The following is an 18187-nucleotide window of genomic DNA, read 5'->3' as shown; positions in this document are numbered from 1 at the left end:
GGGTGATGATGGGGGAGTGTAAGGGGCAGCGGCAGCAGACAACAGGGCTGGCTGACCTACTCTGGGGGTCTGGAAAGGCTTCTCAGAGAGTGGTGCTTAGACTGGCACCTGAAAGATGGTGAGGCGTGAGCCAGAGGGGAAGGGTAGGCCGGGAGTCTTCCAAACAAGGGAATAGCAAGGACGAAAGTCCAGAGGCAAGAGAGAGCACAGAGGAGTTGCCATCGTCCTGCAGAACAGTTTGAGGAGGGACTGGTGCATAGAGAAGCTGGAGAGACACACAGACCTCGTCTAGTTCGAAGGCAGTGAGAAATCATTCAAGGGTGTCTAGCAGGGAAATGAGATGATCAGTTTTGTGTTTGAGAAGAATCCCTTGTCCTCGGTAGGAGATGGATGGCAGGGAGAAACCCAGGTCTGGGTGTGGGGCTGCTGGGGGGTATTCTGCAGTGGCTCAGGAGAGGAAACGTCTGGTCAGAAAGTGATGGTAAGAGGAGGACAGATTTGGAAGTTATTTAAGAAGCTGAACTGAGAGGATTTGGTGACTGACAGGCTTGGTGATGAGAGTTGGTTGGACCTTAGATGGAGGGAGGAGGACAGAAGGTTGGTGTTCCCGTTTCGGGCTTAAGCAGCTAAGTGCTTAAGGTGCCATTTCTTCAGGGGATGCTGGAGGAGCCAGTTTCGGGAGGCAGGGAAGGTGAAGTCAGTTGAGAGTGTTGTATGCCTTTGAGACAGCCAAGTAGAGATGCTAGCGGTCAGCTGAGTTTTTAAATCTAAGAAAGTCTGGGCTAAGGGCCCAGTCAATGGAGCATGCAACTCTCTATCTCAGGGTCATGAGTTCAAGCCCCAGGCTGGGTGTAGAGCTTCCTTATAAAAGAAAAAATGTCTGGGAGCCATCTGTGTACACAATTCATAATTCAAGTCTTGAGGAGGGAGAACAAGGCCTGTGGAGCTCCCGGCTCTAGTCGAGACTATGGAATGGTTACCCTGAGGTCCTAAGCACTCTGGAGCGTGCCTTCAGTGCCTCCTTCCGCCCCTTCACTTGTCTCTGGTTCTTGTTATCCCCTGAAAACACAGGTGGTTGGTCCCAGCTGGGCCCATTGCTGCCACCACCAACTCCCACAGGGGCTTCCTTTAAAGGCTTCTCAACTTTTCCTAAGGTTCACTCTCCCATCCCCACTCCAAAGTGGGAAAGCTTCCAAATATAAGAGGCTCTGTGGATATTTTGGTTGTAAGTAGTAGGAAGGAAGAATCCAAGTTCTCTTTCCCCATCTGGAGACAGGAAAGGAGGGAGATGTCACTCACAGCGGGTTCTGGATGCAACCTGATAGCTCCCCTCTGTTACTAATGCTTTCAGTGTTCCCAGCTTCTAGTCTGATACTGAACTCTCCTCTGGATCAGAGAAAAGCTGTAGGCCTGACAGGGAAAGAGAGAGGCTGGTTCTCCAGAGAGATGAGGTCAGGGAGACAATGCAGCTAGGACAAAGAAGCCAAATAGTTTGTGCCAAATTAATTTCCCCAAAGATATTAACTTCCTTTGCTTCCCCATTCCCTAAGGCTACACTAAGATTAGGAAAGGTGTTCAAAATGTTGAAATGAAAATAATATGCATGATTTGTTTGCATATAATTTTCATGCTCATTTACTATCTAAATACAAAGGAATCATTTCCTTCCCCATTCTACCTCCTCTGCTCCTTGCCCCTGATACGCTAGTCAGGGCAAAATCAGTTGCACTGGTATTTAATTAGACACGTTTAGTTTCAGCCACCTTTTCTTCCTTTCCTTATTCTTCATTTTTCCAGTACGTCCAACACTAGAAGCCTTCTCTTTCCCTTTTCCACCCTGATCATTTTCACTTGCTAGATCGTCTAAATGACATTTCTTTTCTTCCTTTTTAATGCTTACCCTTTATCACAATCTCCTGTGGGCCCACCATCAGGGAGGGGTCCGTTAGCCCTAACACCAGGCCTCCCATCCCCCTTTTCGCCTGAGAGAGTTGCTAAAAATCTCTCTTCCCAACACCAGGGGGTGTCTTCTAGTCCTCTAACCGTTCTACCCGGACGGTAGGGATGAGTCCCAACCCTCTTCCTCACTATTTTTGCATAGACACCAAAGTTCCTTCCCTCCCTACCGTCGCGGAGCTTTGGGTTCAGAAAGTGGTGTTATTTTATTGCAGTTTATCTGTTGAGCTCTCATTCTGTCTGGACTTGGACAAATTTGCCTTTTTCGCAGTCTGCTCATCCTTCGGTCTGCGCACCACCCACGATTTCCTCCCTTTGCTCCAGCTCCCCCTTTCTTTCGCTACCTGTCTTCCACCACCTCTCTACGTGGGCTTCCTCGCCCTTCTGGACTCTTCCCATACGCGTCTCTGACCTCTTTATGTATCTACCTTTCTCCCTGCCCCCTCTTTATGGGTCTCATTACTTCTGTGCCGGTCTCTCTTCATCTCTCCCACAGTCCCCACAGTAGGAACAAAGTCACGATGTTTGCGCAGAACATGCCTCGCGTCGCCCCGTCAGGGACCGCGACATTCCACCGTGCCCCTCCGCGCATTCCAACTGCAAACAAAGAGTTCCTTGCCCCCCTCCCCCACTTTTCCCGGTCCCACTTCCTGAGAGATGTAGTAGCAGCTGCCCAAACTGCCCCTCGGCCTCCCTTCGTCTCCGGTCGTTGGGTCTCCACCTCCAGGGAGTTAGCACCAGCACCACCCTCCCCCTCCGGCGCACTAGAGATCCCTGCGCAGGCACCCCCGTTCCTCTCGCACACAGCGCTCCGCCCCTCCCGGAAAGTAGATCCGGCCAGGCAGACAAAAGTTTGGGAGAGAAGTTCGGTCTGTGCTGAGTGTGAGAGCGAGGGGGGCGGGGGCCGGGGAGAGTGGGGCGGCTGGGCGAGTGGACGCGTGAACAGACTGACCTGCGGATGGGACAGCCGCGGCCGTAGGCCCTTCTAGCCCCGCTTAACTCCTGATGCGCGGGGGGAAGCAGCCCCTCTCGCTGGGGGATGCTGCGGGATTCCCGGTACCGGGCATCTGGGCCGCCCGCTGACCCCCTGTGCCTACCCCGTGCCCCCGGGGAACCGGAGTCCGGCCGCTGGAAAAGAGAAGCGGCCGCCGAGAAGCTGCAGGGTGCCCGGCGGGGAGGGGGCTGGAGGCCCCAGGCCCGAGGGCATGGAGCGGTTAGGGGAGAAAGCCAGTCGCCTGCTGGAGAAGTTAAGGCTCTCCGACTCCGGCAGCGCCAAGTTCGGCCGCAGAAAGGGTGAATCTAGCCGGTCTGGGTCTGATGGGACCCCCGGGCCGGGCAAGGGGCGTCTGAGTGGGTTGGGGGGGCCTAGGAAATCAGGGCCCCGTGGAGCTACTGGGGGACCTGGGGATGAGCCGTTGGAGCCAGCCCGGGAGCAGGGCCCCCTGGACGCTGAGCGGAACCCGCGCGGCTCCTTTGAGGCGCAGCGCTACGAGGGCTCCTTCCCCGGGGGGCCGCCTCCCACCCGGGCCTTGCCTCTACCTCAGTCATTGCCCCCCGACTTTCGGCTGGAGACCACGGCCCCAGCTCTAAGCCCACGCTCCAGTTTCGCCAGTAGCTCAGCCAGCGACGCCAGCAAGCCGTCCAGCCCCCGGGGTAGCCTGCTGCTGGACGGGGCGGGGGCAGGCGGAGCCGGAGGTAGTCGACCCTGCAGCAATCGCACCAGCGGCATCAGCATGGGCTACGACCAGCGCCACGGCAGCCCCCTGCCCGCCGGGCCCTGTCTGTTTGGCCCACCCTTGGCTGGGGCTCCAGCGGGGTATTCCCCTGGAGGGGTGCCGTCCGCCTACCCGGAGCTCCACGCCGCCCTGGACCGATTGTGTGCTCACCGGCCCGCGGGGTTCGGCTGCCAGGAAAGCCGCCACTCCTATCCCCCGGCCCTGGGCAGCCCCGGAGCTCTAGCCGGGGCCGGAGTGGGAGCGGCAGGGCCCTTGGAGAGACGCGGGGCGCAACCCGGACGACACTCAGTGACCGGCTACGGGGACTGCGCCGCGGGCGCCCGATACCAGGATGAGCTAACAGCGTTGCTGCGCCTGACGGTGGGCACGGGTGGGCGAGAAGCCGGCGCCCGCGGGGAACCCTCGGGGATTGAGCCGTCGGGTCTCGAGGAACCGCCAGGTCCTTTCGTTCCAGAGGCCGCCCGGGCCCGGATGCGGGAGCCGGAGGCCAGAGAGGATTACTTCGGTGAGTCAAAGAAGTGGTTAGGGACGGGACAGGACGGGACCCATCACCGCCTTCCTTTCCTCACTGCCCCGACGGCCCAAATTGCCGGCGCCGGGAAGTCGGAGGCGGAGACGCGGAGCTAGAAGAGAGGCAAGAGGGATTTCCCCTTCCCACTAGGTCTCAAATGGACCGTGGGCCCCTTATTCCTGCTACATTCAACCCCCTGATTATCTCGTGAGTCCCAGTTGAAGCTTTGGAGCCTCCGTTTTTCGCGGTAGGAGGCCTCGTGGGGAGGGGACCAAGTGGGGAGTGAGAGCATCTCCCCATCCTGCTCCCCCCTTGGCGGCGGTGCCCCGGCAGGCTTCTGCGCGCCGCGCCCCTACCCGGGCCCAAGCTCCGCCCGCAGGAATTCGGGGAATGCGCGGGTGGGGGGCGGGGCGGGCAGGCCGCGTGCGTGCCGGCTCCTGCCCGGGCGCTCCAGGTGCCCGCGGGCGGGGCTGGCCGCGCGGCGCGGGGCGGAGGGTGGGGTGAGGTGGGGCGGGGTGGGGGGTGCTGCTTGCTAACACGCGCGGAGCTGTGGCGGCGGGCGGGTAGTGGAGCCTGGGAGAGAGGGTGAAGCTCTCGGGGACGGAAAGCAGTGACCCTGCTGTTGGCTTGTCCGGGTCATGCTGGCTTGTTGGGTGCCTGAGCATTTAAGCAGAGACCTGGTGGGTCTCTTCTATTTACCCCATCCTCCGGGGGAGTCAGGGCAGAAGCCATGACCACCTGGACACCAGCATCCCTAGCAGGTTAACGACCCTGTGTAACTGCCAGAAATAACCTGGCCCTCGGTTTGGTCCACAACCTGCTCAGAATTCAGGCTAGAAACAGCACGTTAGTTTCTGCCTCTGTTAAGAAAACCTGGTCGCTCTGTCTCCCACACGCAATTACCTTTAAGGAGTCTTTTTTTTTTTTTTTTAAGATTTTATTTATTTTTTTGACACAGAGAGAACACAAGCAAGGGGAATGGGAGAGGGAGTGGGGAGTCTGAGCCCGATGTGGGGCTCCATCCCAGGTACTTGAGATCATGACGGAGCCAAAGGCAGAGGCTTAACGACTGAGCCACCCAGGCACCCCACGTTTAAGGAGTTTTGATTGATTATATGTCTCAGCTACCAGGGGATATTAGGATCTTTTTTTTTTTAAAGATTTTATTTATTTATTTGACAGAGAGAGACCACAAGTAGGCAGAGAGGCAGGCAGAGAGGGAGGGAAGCAGGCTCCCCGCTGAGCAGAGAGCCTGATGCTGGGCTTGATCCCAGGTCCCTGAGATCATGACCTGAGCCAAAGGCAGAGGCCTAACCCACTGAGCCACCCAGGCGCCCCGGATATTAGGATCTTGAAGGATCTTTTTAGCTAAGACCCACAGCCACCAATTTGTTATAGAAAGAAATGCTAATGCAGTGGGAGGAAAAACAATGGAAGGCCTTGGGCTTATCCTCTCCTTTCCCATCATCCGTGTTCCTGCCCTGGACCTCGTGCCCTAGACCACCTCTATGGCTAGAAATGTGGACAGGGAGAAGAACCTAGCCGGGGAGGGCAGATTGAGGCAGAAGTTGAGAGGTAGCAGGGCTACAGGCTTAAAGGGCCCTTCCTTCCCCGGGTCAACCCCTATCCTCCCATCCTAAGAGAGGAAAGCCTAGAGTAGATGATGCTTTGGTTAAGGGACAGGATCCCTTTAGCAGTTTCTTTTGGGGCCCATAAGAAGTGGCGGTTGAGGGGAAGGAAGTCTCTTGGGCCAAGCCATCAGAGTGAGAAGGAAGAAAGGAGCTTGGACAGAGTGCAATAAAAGGGCAGGGAGAACCTAGGCGTGGATATGCTGGGTTAGAGGAGGCCAGGCAGGCATGCCTGAGCAGTTTGCGCCTGTCTTCCCATAATGTCCAAGGCTTCCTAAAGAAATGGTTCTGATGGGCCCCCCTGGCATGGTGATCTTGGTTCACTCTTTTGGGCATTTTGACCCCAGAAGTAGAGGCTGCTTCTCCCCGAGAGTTAGGTTGTCTCCTCTGACAGAATTCCCAGCCTGACTGTACTCTTCTACTCTGGCCCTTAATTCGGGGCCCTCTTTCTTGGCTACAGCCTTGCCCAGCTGCCAGAGGGTGGGAACAGGACAGGCCTGGGCCCATCAGTCACTGCAGCTGCTGCACGGGCTCCGAAGCCCCTGGGCAAAGACTGGGATGGGCCCCAGCAGGCAAGGAGTATGGCAGTGTGCCGAGGGGGAGAGGTGGGGCGGGTGAGGCGGGCCCCGTTGGGATCTGCTCCCCAAAGACAGGCCCTAGCCCTCACTCATGGGCCTGGAATTGGGGAGTGGAGGGAGGAAAGAACACACCCAGGAAAGGAGGGTGCCAGAGCCAGGTGTATGTATTTGGCAGGGGTGGGGGGTGGGGGAAGAGCAGTTCAGCTCCATCCATCCCATGATAGATTTCAGGGAGACCTTAGGGATTCTGTCACCCTTCCCCCACCTTCCTGTGCAACCTCCAGTCCCTGAAACACACCCTACATTCTTAGCAGCCTCCTCCCCACAGGAGTCATGCTCACATGGTCCGCTCTGCCCAGGGCCCTCTGCTGAGCCATATCCTTCTTTCCATCCTTGGAAGCCTCAAGGTGTGAAGCAGTAAGAAGTCATTTTGTAGCTATATGGCAGCTCATTTTACGGATGGGGAAACCGAGGTCCCAGAGAGGCTGTCTAGACCTGGCCTGCTTTCTCTGGGAGTCTGCTCCTGGGCCATTATGGACTGGCATCTCTCTTTTTCCTAACACAGTGCACCAGGGGTCAAACCCTTGCCTGTTAGTCTTGTCTCCCTGACAGAATCTGCACATTTGAAAGTCAAGGATCATATCTTTGACTCTCTCCAATTTTGCACAGTATCAGGCACTGTATTTTTGCTAGGCACAAAATAGATGCTCAGAAAATATCTGTTGATTAATCAGTAAACAATGATGGGTCTGCTCAGCCAAGACCTTGCCGCATCCCATTTCTTGTTCTCCTCTCTTCCCAGGAGAGAGCCCGTGAAAGGAAGGCTGGGACTGGTGGTCCTCTGGAACAATCGGGAAAGAGCAGTCAAGAAAGATCCCAAATCCCTGTTTTGAGCTGGGGGTGTGTGGGATATGATGCTGACAACGTCTTCTCTCCCCTCAGGTACCTGTATTAAATGCAACAAAGGCATCTATGGGCAGAGCAACGCCTGCAAGGCCCTGGACAGCCTCTACCACACCCAGTGCTTTGTCTGCTGCTCCTGTGGTGAGTGTATCCCCTAGGCCTTGTGCAGGGGGCGGGCTGAGGCCTCAAGCATGTCCCACAAGCATACACCCTCAGAAGTGCCTAGGGAAAGCAGAGCTTGTGCCTCTTCGGGTCCGTCCCACACCCATGTGTCTGGATGCCCACTGTTGCCCGCCTTCCCTCCTCTGCTATACCTGGCTCTCCGGCCCCCATGTTGCGTCTGCGTTCTGGAGTCAGCCCTCCCTTCCTGCATTGAGCCTCTTTTCCTCCTTTCTGTTCCTCCCTCTTTCTTCTGCTTCCTTGCTTGCCCAGCCTGGACTCCAGCCCAGCCTCGGCCTCTCCTTGGTGGGGTTTGGTCCTGGACAGTCTGAGTTGCCTGGGGCGACAGTGAAAGACTGGAATGTGGGAAGGGTGGGGGTGGGCTGGGGGAGTGGGGAGCCATGGGGGGCCGAGAGAGGGGTTTTCTCTTGGCTGGTCAGAGTTCAGCCACCTCACTAGAGTGCAGGCCACAGGGCCATGCCAAGCTGATGACATCACGCTCCAGGAATGCCCGCCACTGTTAGCTCAGGAGGCCCGCCTTGGGGGGGGGTGTGCTCCCAGCAGCCTTAACTCCCCAGCCCTTCCCTCACCTCCCTCATTACCCCTCCCCACTGCTTGCCCACTCTTGATTCCTTTGCTAAACCTTTAATCTCTTATCTCTGCCTGTCTGACTCCAGCACTCAGCTTTTCTGTGCCCCTACTCCAGCCACCACCACCACTGCCAGCCCCCACCTCTGCCTGATTCTCTTGGGTTCATCCATCTGTCTGTCTTGTGTATAGGGCCTTTTCTGGGTGTGTCTCTTTCCCTCTCTGTACCCCCGCCGTGTCTCCTGAGTCTCTAAGTCAGCTTTTCCAAACTTCTGATAGGAGGTAGAAGAGATTTTGATCAGAAGAGGGCAGAGAAGGTGGCCAGCTAGCCCCTTTCTCCACCTTGGGTCTCACTCCTCCCATCTCCCTGACAATTTAGACACTTTGGAGCAGTTCCTAAGTGTTGGTCACATGCCTTGTCTGCTCACAGAAGATCCTGGATTCTCTGGGTTTCTCTGAGCTTGGGGGAGCTGCCTTGTGCAGCGGGAAAGGGAACTGACTTTGCTCCTGAGAAGAGCACTTTGTCCCCAACAGTAATGCCAATATTTCCTGACCTCTGCTGAGCCTGTCCCTGGAAGAAGACAGACAGGGCTAGGATAGCAGGAAGGCTATACACAGGCAAAGAGGCCCCTAGGTTGAAAGGTCCCAGAGGGCAAGGCCTATAATAAAGCGAACACCTCCATGGGCATTGTACAGTACCTTTTTCCCAGCTCCTTTACCTTGTACCCAGCCTGGGGTTGGGTCCCCCAACCCCCACCCCTGGGTGACTCCCTGTGCCCTGGAGAGGAAGGCATTCACTGAGGGAGGTTAGGATCTTAGAAAACTGTTGAGGTGAGAACTGGAGAAACAGCGAGCAGAGGAGAGGGGAAGTTTGCAGGAATGAGACCAAAGTAAATTGGAATCACATCAGATGGGATTTTTGTGTAGAGAGGGAGGACACACAGCAGTGAGGAGCACTGGCACTAAGGTCCAGATTAAATACGTCATCCTACATTGGAGAGCAGTGTCCCCGAGGCGGGGACGCCCTGTATGTGGACACTGGGATGGCTCCAGTCTCTTGTCTGCTGCTCCTAGGGCGAACTTTGCGCTGCAAGGCTTTCTACAGCGTCAATGGCTCCGTGTACTGTGAGGAAGATTATCTGGTGAGTGAGGGGTCCCCTGGGCCTAGAATTGGCTCTCATACCGGGACCTTTCTTGGTGGCCCATTGGGGTTGCACCCGTCAAGTCCTTCTCTGCTTGTGATATCCTCCTTTGGTTCTTTCTTTCTCCCTAGTTTTCAGGGTTTCAGGAGGCAGCTGAGAAATGCTGTGTCTGTGGTCACTTGATCTTGGAGAAGGTAAGCAAAGTGTCTTCAACTGTGACTCTCTGTGAGGCTGAGTGACTGAGGGGTAGAACCAGGGGCTAAGTGGGTACTGAGAAAAGGGGGAGGGAGGAACTCCATCACTGCGAGTGGCTTTCTTCCCATTCTTCCCCAGAGCAGCTATTTGTAGTGCCTTCCCTCTGTTGGTTGGGTCAGCACCCCTAATCCTGCCATCCCCACAGCCTCTGTGATCTGGTCCCTGCCTATTCCTGCAGTCACAGCCAAGCTAGGAGTGTGGGGTCCCAGGTCTTAATCCCCTTCCTGCTACTGGCTGGGATCAGTTAGAACTCAGGGTTGTTGTTTTTCCGTAAGCAAGGGGAATAGGATTAGAGCAGTGGTCAAGCCTAGCAGATCACCTGGGAAGAAGTAAAGAAAATAACCAGTGCCTGGGTTGTCATCGGAGACTGTGATGAAAACCTCTGGGGTGAGGCCCAGGCACTGATGGGTTTTACAAGCTCCCTGGGTGAGAACCACTGGCCTGGATGTTCTCTAAGACTGTGTTCAATGTTTCTGCCTCTATTTTAAGCATCCTTTGGGCCCCTCAGATTACAGAGCATTGTTCTGGGAGGAGAGCGGGGAGTTGGAGGAGTTTGGGGGGCTTCAAGGAGCACCATGGGTAGCTAGAGAATGAGACTGGAGGGAGACTGATTGTCTTCCCACCCCGTGAGCCAGATCCTGCAGGCTGTGGGGAAGTCCTACCACCCGGGCTGCTTCCGGTGCATCGTTTGCAACAAGTGTCTGGACGGCATCCCCTTCACCGTGGACTTCTCCAACCAGGTGTATTGCGTCACTGACTACCACAAGTGAGTCTGCCCCCTGGGGGTGTGGTGTGGGACTGGCCTCTGGGTTTCCCAGCCTCAACTCGTCTCTGCCCTCTCTTCTTCAGAAATTATGCTCCTAAATGTGCAGCCTGCGGCCAACCCATCCTCCCCTCAGAGGTCAGTATGCCAGGGTTCTCCTGTGGGGCAGCCAATGCTGCTGCCCCTGGGAAGGGGGTGGGGACATATGGGCCTGGCTTCCCGCGGGAGGCGGTGGTGCTGAGGAATGTGCTCTGCGAAGATTCCCGTGTGACTCTGCTCTCAGGGTCACCACCCTGACCCTGACATCCGGGCCTGGACATTTCTGACAGCCTCACTGGGCCCAGGCTTCATCCAGTCTGTCCCAGGCCATAGGAGGAAGCTTTTCTTTGAGGTCAGAGTCAGCAGATCCCAGATGTAGGGGCTAGAAAAAGGTGGGAAGAATCCTCAGGGCCGGTAGGAAGATGTCAGCAATGATTTATTCTGTGTGTGCTACGTGTTGGCCTGGGGAGAGAATCTGAAAGCCAATAAGGAACCAGACCCTACTGGAACTCCTTGTCCCCAGCTTAGCTTACTTTACTTAGACTGCCGGCCCCTTTTCCCTCCCCACAGCTCGGAGAGGTAGGTAAGGCCAGAGCTGCTGGACAGAGGGAAGACTGAGAGGACAGGCCTTCCTGGAGGCAGTATCAAGGAAGGGGAGGGGGAAAGTTCTAGTAGGATTTCCAAAGGCCATCTGAAAGCTACAGGTGATTGCAGAGAGTTCTTCCTGGAGGCCTTTGAATGATCTTCGCATTGGGCTGGGAAGGGGCCCAGGGGAGGGCCGAACTGGGGTTGTCATTCTACACTCATCCCATGGGGGCCTGCATCATTTCAGGGCTGTGAAGACATTGTGAGGGTGATATCCATGGACCGAGATTATCACTTTGAGTGCTACCACTGTGAGGTGAGTGTGAGGAGCCAGGGCTCCTGGAGGAGAATCTGGAGAGGGAATGGGGCTGGGGAGGAGGCATGTCCCTGGACTGCTCAAGTCTGTGGGAGCGGTCTACAGCGTGGAAACCAGGACCCATCTCCAGTATCTCTGCCCTCCTTCATCCACTCTGTCTGGTCCTGGGTGTTTAGTCCTTTCTGCATCTGGCTTTCCCCAAGGTGAGCCTGAACTGGGGACTCCTGGTAACCACTGCAAATGGGAGTCCGCCTCATTATTTCCGCTGTAGCAGCGACACCTGCTGTCCAGCTGAGGTATTTTCTCGGGCTTCTACTCGGAGGCCATCACCTCCAACCAGCCCCACCATTCTTCCAGTCTACGAGGGGGCTGGTGTGGATCAGCACAGTCTCCCAACATGTCCCAGTGCCCGGGCGGAGGTGAACTAGGTGTCCTTCTTCCCTAGGACTGCCGGATGCAGCTGAGTGATGAAGAAGGCTGCTGTTGCTTCCCTCTGGATGGGCACTTGCTCTGCCACGGCTGTCACATGCAGCGGCTCAGTACCCGACAGCCCCCTGCCAGTTATATCTGAACTGCGGTCTGTGCTGCTGCCTTTGCTGCCCCTGGCAAATCCCTCTGGCCAGAGGGCCCCTCTGAGGCCAGCCGAGGCAAGGAATGCCCTCCCAGGCCAGGCAGAAGAGTCCTCTGGGGAGGGCCCCAGGGGCCAGAGACCCAAAGATACAACATTCCAGATGGACTGTGGAGAAGGAAACTTCCAATTGCCATGGGGGGGTGGGTGTGACTGGCTTTCTTTCCATGTGCACAGCCTGTGCTGTAGCATATACTCAGGCATGCACAGGCAGGTTCCAGGACTTTCTAAAGGTCTGATTCTAGTCCGTTTCTCTAGTACCATTTATGCATAAGCCAAACAACATTCTGGCTTTGGGTTACAGAAAGAGAGGACACCATGAACCCGCCTCACTCTGGCACCCATCACGTGGGTCAGATACGGGGTCAGCAGGTTCTTACCACAATGTCTTATCTCTGTATCTAGATGAAGAGGTGGAAACTGGACCTTATTAACAACTCATTAGTTGTTTCTTGGCCACCTTCTCTCTAAAGACCAGGAGAGCTGCTCAGCCCCGTGAAGGAAGGGGGGTAGCTCGTGTGGACCTGCTGCCTGTGTTGCCTGTGTCTCAGGGACTCACGTGGGCCTGGGAAGGCTGGGTGGGTGGCTGTCCTGGGTTCCTCTTCTCCTCAGCTTGGGGACGTGACAAGAGAGTCTTTGGGGGTAGAGGGCCAGGCGTGCCATGCAGGGAGCCTTAGGCCCAGCCACGCACCCAGGTGCAGGCGCATGGAGACTTCCAGCCCACTGTGTACACAGGCACACTCAGACACACACTTGCTCCCTCACTCCCTTCTTCTCAGGTCACTGTCACCCACATCCCCTCACAGTCGCTCACTGCTCCAGACCTGCCACCCTGCAGAGGGATCTAGTGTTCCAACCAGTGCAGCTCCCAAGCCCTGAGGCTCCAGGGAGCCAGAGGGGCAACACATTTTGACATGGTTCTAGTCCACTTGGCTAAAATTGGTCCCTTCAAGCCAATCCAAGACTTACTTACTTTCAGTTTACTTCACCAGTTTTTTGTGGGTTTTTTTTTTTTAATGATTTATTGAAAATCCGGGGACAGGACCTATGGGCAGAAAGAGCTGCGAAAGTTTACGTCACTTAATGACAAGTTTGCCAAAAGTGCGGTTCCCTTTGGGGTGTTTTTACAGCCATTTAGTGTTGTGTTTTTTTTTATATTTTGGGTGTTCTAAGAATTTTTATCTATTCATCCAACAGTAGTTCTGAATCATTGTCAACAAAATAAATTTATCAAATTTGCAGCACTTTGTAAATGATATTTTTTCCTAAGTTTATGGAAAATGTTACCTATGTTATCTACTTTTCAGACACCTTTCGAAAAAGTTTAAAGTAGCTAGCAATAAATATAATTGGCACAGACATTTTGTGTATCATTTTTTGTGTTTCTTAATATTCCTTTACAAATTAGATACCTTGGAAAAGTTAATGGAGCTCTTATGATTTTGGTGCTTTGGCCTAACTTCTACATTCCTACTGTAAAAAATGCCCATAAATTCTAAACAATTGAACAAGCATGTAGCATAATCAGTTGACTAACACTTAAAAGATTACACAGACAAGAACAATAAAACGTGAAAGCATGAGTCTACTAAATCCTTTTGAAATGCTGCAGATTTGATAAATATTTATTTGAGACTAATTGTCTCTGGGTGACTTGGTTTTAGGCAAATTAATCTGATAATCTTTGATCCTTAGTCTTCATTCTCTGTCACTTAGAGTTTCATCCTGGAAACGGTGACTCGTGGGAACAACAATCCCACATTTAGGGGGTTTCTAAGGTGGCCTGTGTCAGCCAAGCTGGGGTCGCGGAGAAGAGGCCTGTGCATGAGCGTATGATCTAGAGAAAGAGCTCACATTCATACCACTGAGTACTGGAGGGGATGCACTTTTGGGCGAGATAAATGTTCTGAAATTGGTCTACAGCTGGGATTTCTTCTGAATTATTATTATTAAATAAGTGAATACAAAGACCGTGACTGGGCAGTTTTCTCACCGGGCCACTCCAGGCCTGGGAAATCCAGGCAAGCACATACAGCCTTATATCCACCCTTTCTTTGACTCTTGGGGGACTTGTCCACTCCAACCCTGCGTTTCTATCTCTGACTTCAGCCTCACATCTGTTGCTGACTGGCTGATTCCTTTCTTTGTCTATGCTCATCTATGCGAGCCCTTAACCCACTGAGCCACCCAGGTGCCCCTGCTTTTTTAAGAGATTCTAGAACAGCTTTAAGCTCCCCCAAATAGGGATCTGGGATCCCCATTTCTGCCCCCACAGGTGCATACCCACCCCCATTATCTGCTTTAGTGCCCAGAATGGTACGGATAACCATGATGGATCCCTGATCCCTGAAAGTCGACCTTGGTGTTCACTCTTGGTGTTGTACACTCGGAGTTGGGGTCCCACTGTACTGGTCCCATCACTGTAACTTCCTACAGAGGATCTTCACAATCCCGGGGCTACTCTTGCTCCCGGGGCTACTCTCCCCCTCCTTCCCACGGAAAAACAAGTGCTAACATCTGTTGGGGACAGGCCCAGGGAGGGCAGGCCATGGAGAAGAGCAGCCCCAGCCACCCCTCATCATCACTGGCAGGCTTCCAAGTGTACCCTGCACCGCAAGAGTTTGTCTTCTTGCTGTTCACTGGGACACTGCTCGTCCTTAGTCGTGCTGTTTCATATCTACAGCTGATAGATTCCTGGGGTGCTGCAAAGGGTACAGTAATAAGTAGACCTTGTTTGGCCAACTAAGCACCCGATTTTCATCAACAGCCACTAGGCCTGAGATGGGGAAAGGGGGAAATGGAAGAATTACAGATCCATTTCGTGTTTCTAGATGAGAGTTGCAGTATGGGGTGTGGGGAGGGCAGGCTTTCACAGCCGACGTCAGCCATGGGCTCTGCAACCTGTTCAGCACAGGCCGGAATGCGGTTTGTGAGGAATAAGGCTGGTGGTGGTTCTCTCTTTTTGCCTCACTCCTTAGACACCTGTTTCCCCCTTCACCACCTGGCGCTCCCTCGACGGGGGAAACGATAAGATTCCATTTGTAATCAAGCTGGAGACTGTCCTCAGTCAAGAAAGGAGAGAAAGCTGTTTTCAGGCACGTAAAGCCAGCTGGAGGAGGTCCTTGAGACTGTACCTATAAAGAAGGGCTAACAAGAGGGAAAACAGAATGGTAGAACTGAGACAAAAGGATTGGGAAACCCTGTGAGCAAAAAACATTTTGTTGTTTAGAAGGATCCAGACCCCAGAGTGGGCCTGGGGTCATTTGGAGCCCTAATGTTAGGGGACTTTACAAGGACAACCCCTGTCCTCTGCCTCTGCCATGGCAGTCATTGGTGTCGAGCTGTTGGGATATCCATACTAGGCCCTGGTTGTGAAGGACTGAGGTTGGACCTTGAAAACAAGAGCAAACTGTCACTGGGACAGATGGATTAGAGCAGTCTAGCTGGTTTTTGGAGAGTCGTCCAAGGCAGATTCTGTCCACCTAGGCTTCGAAAGGATAGCACTGCCCCAGGTCAAGGAAGCCAGGGAGCAATCCAAGCAGGGAGACATGGCTTAGAACATCTGAAAGGACAGACTTAGAGCCAAGCAGGGTGTGACTTTAGAGAGAACCCAGTGACCTCATTTTACCAAATGAAGAAATAGTAACAGTGATAATGGCATTTACCCAAAGTCATGCAGCTGGAAAATGACTTTCCTGCTTTTGAAGACTAACAGCTTATTTCCCCTCTTCCCTCCCACCTCAGCTCTCAACCTCATCACAGGGACTCCCACAGCACAAGCAAACTGTAAATTAGATCAGCCCTTCATTATGATAAATAATTAGGGAAAGTTTTAATGGGAAAGCCAGGGAATCCAAGAGACATTAATGAAAACTTTTGGTTCTTTTTAGTGCTTCCCCCACCCCCGGCCCGCTAATTCGAATTAGCAATAGTCTAAAAGACCTTTAAAAGCACACTAGGAGGGTACCTGGGTGGCTCAGTGGGTTAAGCTGCTGCCTTGGCTGAGGTCCTGATCTCAGGGTCCTGGGATCGAGTCCCCCATCGGGCTCTCTGCTCAGCAGGGAGCCTGCTCCCTCCTCTCTCTCTGCCTGCCTCTCTGCCTACTTGTAATCTCGCTCTGTCAAATAAATAAATAAAATCTTTTAAAAAAAAAAAAAGCACACTAGGAGAAGCAAAAGATGGAGTGCCTAGGTGGCTCAGTTGGTTAAGCATCTGCCTTAGGCTCAGGTCATGATCCCAGTGTCCCGGGATCAATCCCACATGGGGCTCCCTGTCAGCAGGGAGCCTGCTTTTCCCTCTCTCTGCCTGCCACTCCCCCTGCTTGTGCGCGCTCTCTCTCTGTGTCAAATAAGTCAATAAAATCTTAAAAAAATAAAATAAAATAAAACAGGGGTGCCTGGGTGGCTCAGTGGATTGAGCCTCTGTCTTCGGCTCGGGTCACGATCTCGGGGTCCTGGGATTGAGCCCCACATCGGGCTCTCTGCTTAGTGGGGAGCCTGCTTCCCCCCACCCCCCGCCCCTGCCTGCCTCTCTGCCTACTTGTGATCTCTCTCTGTCAAATAAATAAATAAAATCTTTAAATTTAAAAAAAAAAAAAAAAAGCAAAGGAAAGACTCTGCAGGAGAGTCTCTGCCCTTGAGGAGGTCACGCTCTAGCCAGGGAGACAAGTACACACATAAAATGCCTTGAGAAGATTACAAGCAACATGTCACCAAGTGCAAAGTAATTGATTGTTACAAAGGAAAGACCTAATGCTTCAGGGGACCAATGACAGGGGGAGACTTTGTTGGGCTTTCAATGTAGATCAGAAGGTGGCTGCCCCAAATGCATTCTTTGGCCTACTGGGAGTTATTTTTGATAATATCAATTTGAAACCTCGTTGAGGAGGGGGAAAACGCCCACTAACAAATGTAGAAAGAATGACACAATTGGGAGAACAGCATTTTGAGAACTTGAATACATGACTGATCCTGGCAGAGATTAATAATTGGAGTTATGACAAGAGAAACTGTTGGTGGACAGGTGGACATTGCCAAGTAACCTCTCAGCGCATGGTCTTGGCATCACTCATTTCCTGGAACAGGTCTTGGTGTCATTAACCAGCCCACCAGTTCTGGTGTGAGGCAAACATATAACCCCACAGTGTTATATAGTCTAGCTGCTCTCCGCCCCGCAGAGAGGTGTTAGAGTTAAGAGTTTACAGGCCGTGCTGGGAACAAAGTAAAGGATGCCAAGAGGAAGCAGCTAGATGCACCTAGAAAGGGAGGCATTCTGCAGGGCCACTGGCTAAGTCTCTTCAGCAAGTCAGTATGATTTTTTTCTTTTTTTTAAATTTAAATTCAATAAGCGTGTGCCTTCAGCACAGGGCTCGGGTCATGATCCCAGTGTCCTGGGATCTAGCCCCACATCGGGATCCACTCCCCCTGCTTGTGTTCCCTCTCTCGCTGTCTCTTTCTGTCAAATAGGTGGATAAAATCTTTAAAAAACAATTAATTCAATTAGCCAACATATAGTACATCATTATTTTCAGAGGTAAGTTCAATAATTCATCAGTTGCATAGAACACCCAGTGCTCATTACGTTGTGTGCCCTCTTAATGCCCATCACCCAGTTACCCCATACCCCTACCCACCTCCCTTCCAGCAACCCTCAGCTTGTTTTCAAATCCGTATGATTTTTTTTTTCTTTTTAGAAGATTTTGTTTATTTATTTGACAGCAAGAGAGATCACAAGTAGGCAGAGATGCAGGCAGGGGATGGCGGGGGAAGCAGGCTCCCCGCTGAGCAGAGAGCCCAATGCAGGGCTCAATCCCAGGACCCTGAGATCATGACCTGAGCTGAAGGCAGAGGCTTAACCTGCTGAGCCACCCAGGCGCCCCCCAAATCCGTATGATTTTCAAAAAATGCAAAACTGCTAGATTGGAGAGACTTAAGCTATCTAATAACGATACAATCCGCGGTCCTAGATTCCCTCTGGGTGACTCAGTCCATTAATCGTCTGCCTTCGGCTCAGGTCTTGATCTCCGGGTCCTGGGATCGAGCACCGCACCTGGTTTCCTGCTCCTTGGGAAGCCTGTTTCTTTCTCTCCCACTCCCCCTGCTTGTGTTCCTTCTCTTGCTGTGTCTCTGTCAAAAAAATAAATAAAATAAAATAAAAAAGATATTTGGAGGGGCACTTGGGTGGCTCAGTTAAGCATCTGCCTTCGGCTCAGGTAATAATCCCTAGGTCCTGGGATTGAGCCCCGTTTTGGGCTTCCTGCTCTGCCTTCCGCTCCCCCTGCTTGTACTCTCTCTCTCTGTCAAATAAATAAATAAATTCTGAAAAAGGAAAAAAAAAAAGATATTTGGAGTCAACTGGAAAATTTTTTATATGGACAGGGAATTAGATGAAGTGAGAATTT

At 53.1% G+C, this 18187-nt stretch overlaps 1 protein-coding gene across 1 annotated transcript; it reads left to right on the top strand.

Annotated features, from left to right (window-relative positions):
- Positions 1-2780: 2780 nt before the first annotated feature.
- AJUBA (ajuba LIM protein) lies at positions 2781-13757 on the top strand. The gene is made up of 8 exons (XM_032343818.1): positions 2781-4197; positions 7352-7453; positions 9134-9201; positions 9333-9395; positions 10092-10222; positions 10306-10357; positions 11091-11159; positions 11605-13757. Exons 1-8 carry the CDS (start codon positions 3162-3164, stop codon positions 11728-11730), a joined length of 1647 nt encoding a protein of 548 aa, XP_032199709.1. The 5' UTR covers positions 2781-3161; the 3' UTR covers positions 11731-13757.
- The last annotated feature ends 4430 nt before the right edge of the window (positions 13758-18187 follow it).

Source organism: Mustela erminea, chromosome 5, assembly GCF_009829155.1.
Source record: "Mustela erminea isolate mMusErm1 chromosome 5, mMusErm1.Pri, whole genome shotgun sequence".
Taxonomy (NCBI): domain Eukaryota; kingdom Metazoa; phylum Chordata; class Mammalia; order Carnivora; family Mustelidae; genus Mustela; species Mustela erminea.
Note: the sequence above shows the minus strand (reverse complement) of the source record. Positions and strands in the feature narration are given on the sequence as shown.

Excerpts from the sequence above, each read along its gene's own strand:
- AJUBA (XM_032343818.1), top strand. The coding sequence starts at position 3,162 with ATGGAGCGGTTAGGGGAGAAAGCCAGTCGCCTGCTGGAGAAGTTAAGG. Across the intron at positions 4,198-7,351 it reads GGCCAGAGAGGATTACTTCG|GTACCTGTATTAAATGCAAC; the intron begins GTGAGTCAAAGA and ends CTCTCCCCTCAG. Across the intron at positions 11,160-11,604 it reads TTGAGTGCTACCACTGTGAG|GACTGCCGGATGCAGCTGAG; the intron begins GTGAGTGTGAGG and ends CTTCTTCCCTAG.